Source organism: Manis pentadactyla, chromosome 3 (genome assembly GCF_030020395.1).
Source record: "Manis pentadactyla isolate mManPen7 chromosome 3, mManPen7.hap1, whole genome shotgun sequence".
Classification (NCBI taxonomy): Eukaryota; Metazoa; Chordata; class Mammalia; order Pholidota; family Manidae; genus Manis; species Manis pentadactyla.
The window spans coordinates 198546655-198561414 of NC_080021.1; the positions used below are offsets into that span (position 1 = coordinate 198546655).

Here is a 14760-nt window from a genome sequence, read left to right on the forward strand (position 1 = left end):
GAAAAAAGGGGAGAAAGGCAACAAATAACACACATGGAGTTCATTTAAGTAAAAAAATTAAGTGTCTTGGCTTAAGTGTTTTTTGTTTTGTTTTGTTTTTTACCAGGAGGATATGGGCATCAGAACCACTTATAATACTTTGTAGAAACCAAAGCTGCCCACACTCCACTCTGTACCCATGGAATCAGAATCTTACATGCAAGAGTGATCCCCAGGAATCTGATTTGTTCAAAAGCTTCCCACGTGTTTCTGATTCATACAGCCCTGGCTAAGAATCACTGGCTTGGATGACAGCTAGAAGCAACATGTTTCATAAAGGACTCTGAAGAGGAACACGAGAATACTTTAATTTGTCTTAATTTTAAAAACAATACAGACAGTTATGCTCTGTGGAATGGATATAGGAAAATGTGGGTGATCCGGAAATCAAAGGTCGGGGAGGAGCTGAAGGTTCTAGTACATTCCAGAACATTCTTGTTTCTGACAGATGCTTAACCACCATCAAGGAGGACACAGTGCTGACATGGCAAGAACTTCCAATTCCTGTAGGAAAACCTAACTACAGAAGTCCAGTAGCCTCTCCAGTGGAGAGAATGGTGATCAGCAGTCAGTTTCTAAAATTTACATAGGTGGTCATCTCCAAGCTAGTGGCCACCATGGACCACACATTGGCTTAAATGTCACCACTACTGTCCACCACACAGGCAACAACAAGGAAGTTCTGGGACATCAAAAGCAACAGAAGGCTCTTTTTTTTAAGTCTCTTTTGCTTCAACACTGTTTCTGAAGTCTAAGAGACATAGGCAAGAAATTAAGTGAAAAAAAGGGGGGCATTACTATTAGCAGACATAATGTAGGGGGGGCACAGGGAGGGTTGTACAACACAGAGAAGACATGTAGTGATTCTACAGCATCTTACTACACTGATGGACAGTGACTGTAATGGGGTATGTGGGGGGGACTTGGTGATGGGGGGAGTCTAGTAAACATAATGTTCCTCATGTAATTGTAGATTAATGATACCAAAAGAAAAAAAGAAATTAAGTGGGGCTGAAAGGTAACATGAAGAAATTCTAACAACTTTGATATGGTAACAATCAAGGGAGTATATTTGGCAGTTCCTTAAAAAAATACAATGGCAATTTTGTATTAAAAATTTTTTTCCAATACCTGCCTTCCCATTTTATATATGAGACAAAAATAAAGTGCCGTAGGTCCAACAAACTTACCAACTTACCCAAGGTCCAACAAGGTAGAAATGTAACAAGAAAATCTTTTAATTTTGATTCAGTAAGAAAAAGGTGAAATGAAACAAAGCGTGTTGTATTTTCAATAGACTACAGCGATAACCACAGGCAAAGTGCTAATAATTCTTGTTCAGAATATAAAGACAGTCGATGGAAGGGGAGGCAAACCCACAATTTAGAAGACCCATAATAAGTAAAGCAACTGCTATGGAGCTGGGGAGAGGGGTAGGATCTTGTTCTGGATTTTGTCCTACCTTGTAAACTCTTCACGAAGGTTGTTCGGTTCTGAAGAATAATATTTAACTCGAAAGTGCAAAGCATAAGCAGGTCCAACTAAACGTGTGGAGATGGAAGGTTGAAGATGTTTTCCCCCAGTTTTGAAGATCACAGAATGGACAAAAGGAAAAAAAACACGTTAACATGTTCACCACTACACTGAGAGGGCAAACAGGGCATGCAAGGCTGGGTATCGGAAGTTTATTTTGATCCTTGTTTTTAGAACTAAAATAGACTTCCGTGTTGACAAAGATGGTTTAGCTAGTAGGAACCTCATTCTGGAAGAAAGCCCTAATCGTCTAGACGAATTACTAGAAGCTGACATTCCTCTTTCAGCTCTTTCTTACCCCTGTGCCAAGATATTCCAAACTGATGCTGACTTTTTACAAAATAGTTAGTGGGCTAAAGGAAAGTGAAGCATAAACAGCAAAGAATTCTGTTATCTTAAAACATAGTAAAAATAATTCCAAGTATTACATTAAAAAAAATTACCACACATAAACAACACTGAAGAAAGGCGGGTACCACACCTGTAAAATCAGAGCTAGACCCAAACTGTCAAAGATGGCCACTCCCGCTCTCCTGTTCTGAGTCTACTATATAACTCATTACAAAATGAACATAATAGGTGTAAAGTCTTGTTTCTGAATAGCATATTAATCAGGTCTCACTGGCAGGGGTGTCTGATTCCAAATGAGAGCATAGTCTGTTTTTTAGTATCTACTTAAAACTCTTATTCAAATTTAAAACTCTAACATTTGGCCAGCCTTAAGAAATTAAAACTCATCCACTTAAAATTGAATCTATTTAAAAACTCCCCGAAGTTCTAATGAAAAACATTGTACCTCAAAATATTGGCAAAGGAGTTTACTCTCTGATAAAAGAAAAAAGCGAGTAGGCTAAATTCTGCTTGCTTACTTTTCATTTGCTTCTTTATGGGTTTGGAATGATCCAGCCAGTGCTGCAAGAAAGAAAATGTTTCTTTACAAATAGTTCATCAGCAGAATTATCCAGTCCTCTGTTATCCTCCTCTACAAACCTTAGTAATTCTACTCATAAAAATCAGGGATTGGACCCGATCACAAGATGTTAGACTGGAGAACTAACTGCAAACTGCTTGGGATGGGATTAAAATTAAAAAGCTGTGTTTATGCTCATTAAGTACATTTTTCCTGGGGAGAGTTAGTTTTGCAAAGAGTTGCTTAAAAGAACTTAAAATCCTTTAAGTGATCTTTAAAGTCCCTTCTAGTCAGTGGAGATACCAAATGCCTTTTCCTTCTGCATTTCTCAAGTTACAATCAATTTCCAATTACAGCCAGTCTCCATTAACTTGAGTTCTGAAGACTACAAGCCACACCAAGAATCCAACCGTGCATGGGTCTTGCAGTTCTATTGCCCCAAATCCTGAAACTGTAAAACCCAAATTCATAACTCTTTTATTTTTTGGCCAGAAAAATGACCTAGAAAAATGGGAAGACAGGCATGTCAAACTTCTCATTTTCACCAGAAAAACCACTTTGATCTTATCCATCCAAGGAAATTACAGATCAATGCCCCCCATATAAAACTTTCTCTTTCATGTCAAAGGTGATACTATAATTGACCTTCCATGGAAAATAACATTTAGGAACATTATCCCGTGAGCCCCCCTCCATGCAAACCTAAGCCCTGGAGGGCAGGGATGGAGCATTTAAACGTTTTGATTTCCTGGGCCGAGCACGGAGCGTGCCACCCAAAAGGCCTGTATTACATTCTTGAGAAATAAATAAATATTTGATATAATTTTTTTTTAATGAGGCAAATTAAGAGCTTTTCCCAACACTTCATGTAAACTTGATATATTAGAACTTTCTGTGAGAACAATACTGGGAATGACACAGGCAGGCTGGGTTTTTCGGTAGCTGCTCAGAACCAGAGGCCATTCTGCTGACTGTCAATATACTTTCAGAAGCAATCGAAACCCTGCACATCTCATGATGAGCAAGGGTGGGACTTAGCACAGTGCACTCCACTCCTCACCAAAGAGCCCATTATGACTGTGTGCGGCGAGGGGGATAAGGAAGCACAAAAGCAAATAGCAGATGACTTATAATACAATAAGCTGTGAGCAGTGCAACGGGAGACCGTGGGCTTTTGTCATCTCCACTCCCTGGCCAGCCACCGTGTGTAATAGAAGCAGATCACCGCAGCAGTATGTGTCTCAAAGGCACGTGTACAGGATGCTTTATCTCATGGTTAATAGCTTTGAAAGAGAAATGACCTAAATGTCCATCAACAAAGACAGAATAAAAAAATGGCTCATCCATATAATAAAATACTTCTCAGCCTTTAAAACTGATGCAAGCCTGTATTTACGGATGTGGCAAGTGATCTGAAGCACGTTACATAAGAAAAAAAAGGAAAAGAAAAAGACAGGTAGCATCCCATTTATATAAAAGTAGTATTTTCTATCCAGATATGCTCAAAAGGGATTTACAGAGGTTATTTTTTGCTTTTCTGTGTAATTTTTTACTTTCAATGAGTATTATCCTCCTGGGGGTTGGGTTGTCACTTCCATTATTTATTCATCGTTGGCCTATCAGGCAGTTGCTGATGATCAGTTTGCCTCACTAGAATCAGATATCACTGCTGCCTTCAACCAAGCAAAACCCTGGACTTTAGCCACTGAAAAGAGGAGAGATACAGACTTGATAAAAGCATAATATTTACTTTACTGTCAAAGCTAATGGCTGTGACTAACCCTGTTCCTCCCCTCCCTTTCAAACGAATTCACCATTACCATGCAAAGAAAGTTCTCCTTGCAACCAGCCTTCTCATCTTATTAGCCTCACAGCTTAAAGGAGCTTGTCCCTTTTCTCTCCTTTCTCTACAGACGCCTTATCATATTTGGAACAGAACAAGTATAAGCCCTCTGTTCCTCCCCTACTGTCAAACTCTAATCTTGATTCAAGTCCAACCTGTGTTGTTTCCTTAATTGTGGTCTTCAACCCTGGCTGCTCACGATCACCCAGGTTCCACCCAAGATACACTAAACAGAGAGCATTAGTGCTTTTTAAAGGCTCTGAGTGTGTCTAGTAAATATATTTAGTGCTAAAGTTTCCCTGCATCCTCCCCTACCCAGGTATCCTAATCATCTTGGGGATCTTAAAATACCCCTTCTGGAAATTGTTGTTCGAGCTCTATAAAATCTCAAGCAATCTCAGGGTTTACTGGCTGTATGTCTACGGCCGATGTTAAATGACAGATCATGGACAGCACTCCTACTGAACAGAAGATTGTTTTCCCTCTGGCCATACTGTTAAAAAAGCTCCCTTCTCCCACTGGGCTGGCCTCCATCCTTCCTGCCCAGCCATGGAGCCCTGCCTGAAGCAGGATCTTCCCTGGACAGAGGCCTTTGCAAAGCCTGGGGCCTGTTAAGTTGCAAAGTGAATCAGAAACAGTTTCATTTAAAAGCTCCTGGACTCTGAGGGGTTCAGATCAAGTTTGCTTGCCTGCATCAGAGGTTACAAGAAACAATCCTAAAATGAATGAAGATAAAACCTATCTTGTATCCAACCACTGCAGAATGACCTGACTTTCTCCTTAGCTGTAGGAGATAACCAAGACTCTGCTCCCTCCTGTCTTATCCCACAAGACCACCTCATGATGAATACTCAGGCAGTAAAGGCCGAGGTGGCACTTAGTACACTGTATCCTCTGCTCAGCTTGGAGGTTTGTACTCAGCGGCCACAGGGCCTGTCTCAGAGGCTCACCTGCATCATAGTTAAATATAGCCACACCACCTGTCAGCAAAGACAAGGTAAACGGCCCCAGCCCTCTAGAAGACCATTAAACAGTCACTGGAAACCAACAGGTGCATTTCTGAGTTCAAAGGGCAAGACATTTAACTCAAACATTCTAACAGGTATTAGGTAGTTTCTGATCTGGATTTCTCAACCATCTGCCAAACCCTTTCCATAAATCAAGATTAGAGATGATTTGGCAAAGCCCATCTGTTCTAATAGTACATCAGTTCTGGAACTATGACATGCATAAGGTAGGTTGTAGAATTTAACTGTCTAAAATCTATAAAGCACCTGAACCACAATAGCCAAGTGAAGCTCAGGGGTTAAAGAGGGTCTGAACAGTCTGCTTGAACAACCTCTGAGCCCTCGCCATCAAATCTCAGTGGTGTAACTCCTAACTTTTCTAGTGTCTATAGATTTTCTTGGCTCATAAAGAGTGTCTAGTCTGTGTTTAAATTAGAGCTGGAAGGAATCTGAACAGATAATCATATTCAAAGTATGAAAAGAGAAGGAAGGAAAATTATGCTTTTTATAATAAACTGGTAATCTAGTAAGTAAAACGTTTCTCTGAGTTCTGTGATCTGCTCCAGTGAGTTAATCAAACTTGAGGAGTGAGTTGTTGGAATCTCCCGTCTATATAGCTGGCCAGTCAGAAGCACAGGTTGAAGCACAGTGGACTTACAACTGGGGTCTGAAGTCGGGTGAAGGGAGGTGCAGTCTTATGAGGCAGAGCCCTTAACCTGTGGGATTTGGAATTATCTCCAGGTAGGTAGTGTCAGAATTAATTCACTTGGTGGTGCTGGAAAAAACACACATTGGACTATGCCACATCCATCACTCTCTTGGGCCTCAGAGCAGATGAAGGTGGCCGTGGAGAGGGCAAGTGAGGTGCCCAGGATCACTGTGCCAATGAAGCAGACAGAGGCAGGATTCAAACTCTGGCTGTGTCAGCGACAAGTGCTCTGGGTCTCCACATACCCAACCTTAAGTGTCTTCTCTGCATGGAAGCGGTCTCTCCTCCTCCTCAGCCAGATGAAGCTCTGTAAACCCATTTTACACCAGCTATTCGAGAGGTCCCTGGGGATTCACCTGAATCAACCACAGAGACCCCTTCACTAATAGCCTTCCATTCAGCCCCAGTTTTTGCATATGGGCAGGAAACCACAGGCTCTGCCAACGTTCAGAGACAGGCTGCTGGGAAGCCTGCAGCATTTCTCAAGCTGTTTCATGCTTCCTGCACTAAAATAGGAGGCAGAAGATCTGAGTTCAAGTCTGACTCACACCAGGTGAGTGGCCACGAGCCCCCGCCCAGCCTCAGCTTCCTCGTCTAAGTTGTCCCCTAACACACTGTCTGAGGACTCGACTGAGTGTTGGTGGAAACTACAGCAAACCATGAAAATGGAAGGAAGGCTTTTAAATTATTCTCTTACAGGAACATATCCAGCTATTAGCACGTATTCTCTCCTACTTTCCCTCCAGGTATGTCGGAAACAGTAGAAACGCTCCATCACATCTGCACAAGAGGCAAACGTGGTGACATCCCAGGCAATCATCAGAGTGAGCTGCAATAGTCCCTTTGGTGTCCCCACAGCCCTTCCAGCAATCACCACATCTGTGTAAGCTCCCCTCACAGCCTGCGCCTCCTCATAACCATCTACCTGATTCGATGCTGCAAAGAACAGGGGAAACCATCTCACAAGTCTTGAGACACAGGCCAAAATCACCTTTTCTGGATTCTTTGCTGCAAAATGTGCCACCTTAAAATGCTCCCTTTTCATCTTGGACTTCCAGTGGCCACAACCACCCCCTCGAACACCTGCCCCGAATCCCTGCCGCTCCTCTGCCTGCAGAGTCCTCTCACCCTCTCACCCTCTGTTGTGCCCACCCTCTGTTTGCCTTCCCTTCTGATACCTTCTCATCAGTGCTACTCAGGCAGCCCTCTCCAGGTTCACAGTGTGGAGGAATGAACTGGGTTCCAAGGGGCCACCTGTCTGTCTCCCCCACCAGAACATGGTAGGCAGGGACAGCATCCCTTATTTTTGCACCACAGGGCTTGCCACAAAGTAAGCTCCAAGTGAAAGTTTGCTGAATGGTTACTGACTGCATGTTTTCTTTTCATGGCGGGGCGGGGGTGGGGGAAGCAGGTGCTACCATGCGTAATGGAACCAGCACAGCCCATGGAAACTGCCGGGCTTTGGAATGGGACCAGGTTCTGAATCCAGCTCTGTCCCTTACTTGAACTGTTACAAGGGTCCTAGTCAGTCTCAGCTTCATCATCTGTAAAATGGGTCTGGTCTATAGTCAGCTTTACAGATCAGTGATGAATGTTAAAGAAGTTACATAAAACCTTTAGCTTGATGCCTGGCTGATGTTCATCAGATTGGGACCGTATTAAACAGCAGCTAACTGACCAGTCTACAAGAAAGCTGGGTGGTGGCAGGCCAGGGCTCTCAGAAGAAGGCTTTGATATGTACAAATAGAACCTTACCCCTACCCTTGGCTGGGCAGACGTGAGATCTACAAAGTGGGTTGCTGGGTGGCCTTCCTGCTTTGATATGGCAAAGGTAACAGGAGGCCCCAGCCCCAGCTGCTAAAAATAGGCAACACCAATAGACTTTGACCTTGCTTCGGGGCTGGGCAGCACCCTATGGAAACCAGGCTTGGCTCTTTGCAGGGAGCTGGAGCTATAAGCTGGGTATGCAGAGAGACTGTGCCAAGAGCCCAGCCACTGCTAGCCCTCTGATTTGCCTGTCAGGGGCTGGGGGGAATGTCATTCCTTGCAAGAACCTCAATTATGTGGCAATAAGCCAATGGCCAAGAGAATCAGTCCCTCCCAGGCCCCCTTCTATTACACCTGCCACCGACCGCTTCATCCCAGGCCCTGGGAGAATCAACGACTCAGGGAACTTTCCCAAAGAGCTCATCTAAATTGCTGAGGTTTCTCCTGCAGGCAAGGCAGCCCTGTAGGTGACAGGCAACTTGCTCTGCACATCACCTACGGGGACTGTGATGTCTTCTGGACCCTCTTGGCCTGCCCAGGGAGGAAGTGGACACCACAGCCATGTCAGATTACAAAACCCTTTCTTCTCCATTACTCACTGAGTCCCTCAATTTCCTTGTGAAATAGATGTTACTACCTCTGCTTTACAGTCAGGAAAACCGAGACTAGAGAGTTCAGTGTCCTGGAAGAAGCACTTCAATCTGAAGTCTACAATCTGGGTTTGAGTCTGAGCTGTGGTACTCACCAAGTGACTTCCAAGGTCTAAGGGCTTTGGTTTTACCATCTAGAATGTGGAAACATGTGACAAATGGCAACCAAGGTCCCTTTTGGGGCTAAAGACTAAGGTATGTCTTGTCACTGGGAGTCACCAAGTTAAGAAGTCCTAAGTCTTAGGATCTAATCAGAAAGGTCTATTCACAGCCACAAATAATGAACCCAAGGCCAAACGAGCAAACTGCTGCAGTGGCATAACAAGCCCGGAGGTGCCCAGGGAGGCGAAAAGCCGCTTTGGAGCTCAGGCTTAGCTGCAGCAAGCACGGCTCTGTTGTCTGAGATGGTCGTGAAGGATGATCAGAACTTTAAACAGGTGAGAGGACGTGCCAGGAGGGGAACCACCACAGGCAAAGGCACAGAGACAGCGCAGGCATCATCAGCACCTGGTCTGCAGTGAGCCCCACTCAGAGATCACACTGATGGGAAGAGGGGCTCTGGGGGTGGCGGCGATTGCACATCTCTTGGCTCCTCAGATGGGGACCCTGCACCCGCTTTTGTGGGGAAGAAAAGCACATCACTTTCCAGTGCTGGAGGCTGGAAAGGCTTTAGAGCCTGCAGAGTCTGAGTATCTGCAGGTGTGTGGCCTGGGAAGGACGCCTGGATCCTGCCGTGAACATGTCTCCTGTCACACAGTGCCCGGGCACCGGTGGATGGCGAAGCCCGGCAGCCAAGCGAGCAGAAGTTCACAGCAAAGTCTTTCATAATGGAGTCACATCCCTGGCATTCTGGGAATCTGAGTGGCTGGAAAGGGACTGCCTGGGGATGAGTCCAGGATATAAGGGCAACAGACCGTCAGCTCTAATGGCAGAAATAGCAGATATGGCCTCCCTTCTGCCTGGGAGGGAGGACACGGGGGTGGGGGGCGGACGTGCCTGCCTCCCCTTTAGACTCAGAATCGTTGAACATCACAACTAGAAAAGCTCTTGAGAAAACAGGTCCAAGAACCTCAGTTTATAAAGGAGGAAACTGAGGCAGGGAGGAAAGGTGGCTTATCTACAGCCCACCAGATGGGTAGGGGGCAGAGGCAGGAACCAGGTCCAAGTCTGACTCCTGGTCCGAGGCCACAGACATTCTGAACCAAAAATACCACCAGCATTAAGACACACAGGAGAAGGCAGCATGGAGAAGGGCTGCGGGAAGAGGAGGGCTGACGAGTGCTGGAGGCTGGGGACAGAAAGGAGAACTCTAACCCCGGCGCTCGGGAAGCAGCTGGAGATGGAACTGTGATGCCGCTGTAGGGAGTAAAGGCTGCAGAAACAGGCATGCTCCCTAAGACAAAACAGTGAAAAGGATGCACAGAGAAAAGACAAACGTGGAGGTGCAGGGAGAGACACATTAAGGAGTTTAAGCTGAATGACCTCAGTCTTCTCAGCAGGAGGTGAGGCCAATGCAAGAACAGAGTCTCTGTGGGGCTGGATCCCAGGTCTTTGGTCACCATGCAGAAGGGGAACCATGGGGCATGTAAGAGTCCACTAGGGCTAATGCCCCGAGAGCGGTGCAGGGGCTTGGACTTTGCTGAATCTGATCTGTGCTGGTGCCAAAAGGCACAGCCCATGACTTTCCAGCAATGCTTGGCAGCCCAGGAGAAGCAGCAGAGGAAACAGATGGACCTGTGTGTCAAAGGGAGGCCAGGGGACAGTCACAGGGGCAGGAGAATCAAAGGCAAGTGAGGACACAGGTGAGATGACTGAGGCTTCGCCAGGCCAGGAGGGCAGAACAGGAGGGCGGAAGAGAAGGGCAGGAGGAGGCTGGCTGGGAGTGAGGCAGATCATGGAGGGCCAAGGCCAGATGTAGTGGGACAGGAAAGCCACAATCAAGGGCATTATCACCGAATGGGGAACGGCAGAATTATGGATCTTGGAATGACTGGGTGGTTACAGGACTCAAAGTAAATCCGTGTGAGGTTTGTTCAAATGAAGCTTTGATAAGAAGAAACTGTGTCCGGAATATTCTGAAGGGCCAGCAGTTTGAATTCAGAGGTTGCCCAGGGGAAGAGAAAGTGTCTTTCAAGTAGAAAGGCTTAGCCACACATGCAGAGTTCCACGTGTGTTGCTCGAACATCCCCTATCAGGGAAGGCCCCCTTTCAAACACTGTTTAAAACAGCACCACCCCTTACTCTGTCTATCCCTCTGCCTTATTTCTCTTAATAGTCATTACTACCTGCCATATTATATAGGAGTTCACTGCTTTATCCACGGTACTTAAAGCAGGGTCCAGTGTGTAATAGGCACTCAATTAATATTTTCAGATTGCTGAATAAATTATCTTTGAAATCCAAAGCAACATTATGTTGGGGAGGGAGACTCTGAAGTCATTCCTACTTTTTAAATGAGTGGCTCTGAGTTGTGCTGAGTTCACTCACTCTAGCACCTCCACTGCAAACACTTCTGTCTCAGGCAAAGGATAGGAAGTCTTTGCCGACCTAACACAACTTCCCAGAGCCTGCAAGATGGCTCTCCGGCAATGCCAAGACCTGCTCCAACTGCCCCGACTAGGCCTGGCTGGGGTTCAGCTGTGTTCACAGCCACCAGGCTCTACACCCAGTGGGAGTCCATGAGAAGAGGGCAGTGCAGCCTCTTTTGCCAGTTAAAAATAAAAGCAGCATCATTAAAAGAATTTCTATAATGTATTTCTTCCTCTTTCTCCCTCCTCTAGAAATGTGCCCCGTTGCATCCTGCTGCATGGAAGTGTTTCCCTAATGCATCCCCAGTGAGTGACCCGAACGCTGTTTTCTTCCTCTCCCAGTGACCAGCCACCTCAGGGGTTGGGCATCACAGAGGCATTTCACGAGGACACCGTCACCACCACTCCAGTGCCTGTCATTGAAACAGCATCACAGTTTACTCCTACCAATTTTTCTCTACCAATTTCTTGCAACGATGGGTCTGTGATTAGCGTGAAAAACCAATCTGTCCCAAAATGAATCAGTAATACATACCGCAACCTGGGCAGAGTCGAGGAACTGGAGGCCAAAGTAATCTGTCTCCACGAGGTCCAGGTGATAGACAATCTGATCAAACAAATCCTGGCCCTTGGCATGTTTCTGGAAGACAATTGGGTAGATGAAAATTTAGGATGTGACAGAAACAAAGATTTTAAAAAATCCAACAAAACCAGTTTTCTCTCTATTGCATGTACATATGCATCACAGTAAACAACATTTAAAATATGTATTATTTTTGTTATAATACAAACTCATGATTAAGTCTAAGTGTTCATAATGACAAAAGCAAAAACCACCAAAGAGTAACTTCGTAGGATGAATAGGGAACCATCACCTGATGCAAGCTGGTAAATAAAGGGAAGAAATTAGGCATGGATCTTGTAGCACTGGATAGCCGAAGAGTAGATGGCAGCATATACAAAAATTAACTCAAAATGGCTCAAAGACCTAATGTAAGAGCTAAAACTATAAAACCCTCAGAATAAACCACAGGCACAAATCTTTATCATCTATGGATTAGGCCATGGTTTCTTAGATACAGCACCAAAAGCATGAACAACAAAAGAAAATATAAACTGGCCATCATCAAAATGTAAAACTTTTGTGCTTCAAAGGACACCAAGACATCAAGTACAAAGACAACTCAGAATGGGAGAAAGTTTTTACAAGGTCATTCATCAGATAAGGGACTTCTATCTAGAATATATAAAGAACTGTCTCAACCCAATAATAAAGACAAATATTCAATTAAAAAATGGGCAAAGCATATATATAGACAGTTCTCCAAAGATCCACATATGCCCAATAAGCACATGAAAAGATGTTCCATATCATTAGTCATTAGAGAAATCAAAACCATAGACACCAACCCACTAGGAAGGCTATAATAAAAAAGACAGTTAATAGCAAATGATAGTGAAACTGGAAGCCTCATACACTGCTGATGGAAATGTCAAATTGTGTACCTGCTTTTGGAAACAGCCTGGCAGTTTCTCAGTTAAACTCAGAGTTACCATTTGACCTAGCAATTCTACTCTAGGTATATATATTTGAGAGAAATGAAAACATTATATACAGGAACTTAAACAAAAATGTTCATAGAAGCATTCGTAACAGCCAAAAAGTGGAAGCAACTCAAATATCTATCAACTGATGAACGGACTAAATGTTGTCTTAATGGCAAGGGACTATTATTTGGCCATGAAAAAGAATGAAGCTCTCTATATGCTACACCATGGCTAGACTTTGAAAACTTTACACTAAGTGGAAAAAAAAAAAAAGCCAGTGACAAAGGACCACATATAATATGAAATGTCCAGAAGAGGTAAATCTAGAAACAGAAATTAGACTGGTGGTTGCTCAGGTCTGCAGCATTTACGGGGTGACAGCTAGGATGAGCAGGGTTTGGAGGATTAATGGAATGAACTAAAATTGATCATGGTGACAAATGCACAACTCTGAATATACTAAAAACCACTTACCTATACATCTCAGAGAGGTGGACTGTATGGTATGTGAATCTCAATAAAGCTATTAAAATAACAGAGTTTTTCTTCATAGTAATATTCCAACAAATAAATGAAGAAGAAGTAACGGAACTGGAAATCACAGCTTTGCACCTTGTAATGAATGGCTGGCTCTAAGCACCGGACAGCAGTGGCTACTCACATCCCAACAGGAGACAACCAGCCACTATGTACCTGCCAAGGGAGAACACTCCACCACTGAAGAGAAAATCTTGCTCCCCATGCCTCTTCCTCCTCAGAAAAAAATCAAGGCCAGGGCTGATTCAACCACTATATTTGCCTGCCAAGTGCAGGAAATGCAGAGGAATGTTCTAAACTACACGGGACTATACCCAGCAAGATCCAGCCTGTGGAAAATCCTAGAAACTCCTCAGGACAAATGACCCAATCTTTTCAACAAACAGAATATAGGGAAGAAAAGAGATGGAGGGGACACCTAAAGATTAAAAGACATTTAAAAGACATTCAAAAAAAAAATCACTCATGTTCTGAGAGAAATCTTCTGCATACATGGATGTTTATTGCCCTCGTCTAGCTCGGATTAACACATAGTCTACAGGCACACACCTGATCATCTACATTTGCTCTCTTACAACACTAAACTCTGTTTCCTACCTTTATCTCGTATCTACCTACCACTTCAGCATTTTATTAAAAATAATAATAGAGAAATGTGGTATCCACATATAAATCAGGTTTAAAAATCAAATGAGTATTCATATTTGAACTGACTGTTTATAGTTCATAATGCATTAACAAAACCGAAAGCTTCTGTGATGACTGCCCTTGCACTGTTCACCATGTAACTTATTCACTATGTAAGAATTTGTTCTCCATGTAAGAATTTGTTCGTTATGCATCAGAAGATTGGAGACTGACGAAAATTGGGCTTGGGATGGATTAATGATTGTGCATTGAGTACTGACCCCCCTATACAGAGATTTGTTGTAGTTAACAACTATTTGATCAATAAATATGAGAGATGCCCTCACTATATATATATATATATATATATATATATATATATATATATATATATATATAAACACACTTCCAATTGTAAAATAAATAAGTAACCGGGATGTAATGTATAGCATAAGGAATATAGTCAAAATATTGTAACAACTTGGTATGGTGATACCTGGTACCTAGAAATATCATGTATATAAATGTTGAGTCGCTGTGTTGTACACCTGAAACTAATGTAATGCAATGCTGTTGTCAACTACCCTTCAATTAAAAAAAAAAAAAAAAAATCAAAAAATAAATGCAATGTCTAGAGATGCACACTTCAGTGATAAAGCCTGAAAAGAGTAGAGAAGTGATTACAATAAAGTCAGAGTAACTGTTGCTCTTTGTTGCTCTTGGGGCAGGTTAGGGATGTGACTGGGAGGGGGCACAGGGATGGGGCACCTGGTGGGCCTGCAGCTGGCAGGAAGGGTCCCAGCTCTTGATTTGGACATCTGCCTTCTAGCAATTCATTATACTGTATCTTTGTTTTATTTGCACATCTGTACCTGTGTTATAAAAACAACACAAACAAAAAGTAAAAACAAAAAAAAATCGGAATTATAGTACTGGGTTACGGCCTTCAGATGCTTTCCTTCCTGGAAATATTTCTCTGGAGGCCACAATTCAGCAGAAGTAGAAAGCTCAATGTACAATGACGCTTTCTCTGGCATTATATCCTGGAGAAATAATGGGCAC

General features: G+C 43.6%; 1 protein-coding gene across 5 annotated transcripts in view; it reads right to left on the reverse strand.

Annotated features, from left to right (window-relative positions):
- Window positions 1-14760, reverse strand: part of EPB41L4B (erythrocyte membrane protein band 4.1 like 4B) — a 122409-nt gene that overhangs the window by 77674 nt on the left and 29975 nt on the right. For all 5 annotated transcript variants that reach the window (XM_036903325.2, XM_036903323.2, XM_036903324.2 and 2 more), the window contains exons 2-4: window positions 11522-11626; window positions 2442-2484; window positions 1502-1580 (exon numbers count right to left, since the gene is read on the reverse strand). In XM_036903325.2, coding sequence (XP_036759220.2) covers window positions 1502-1580; window positions 2442-2484; window positions 11522-11626 — 227 coding nt within the window. The remainder of the gene's footprint in view (window positions 1-1501; window positions 1581-2441; window positions 2485-11521; window positions 11627-14760) is intronic.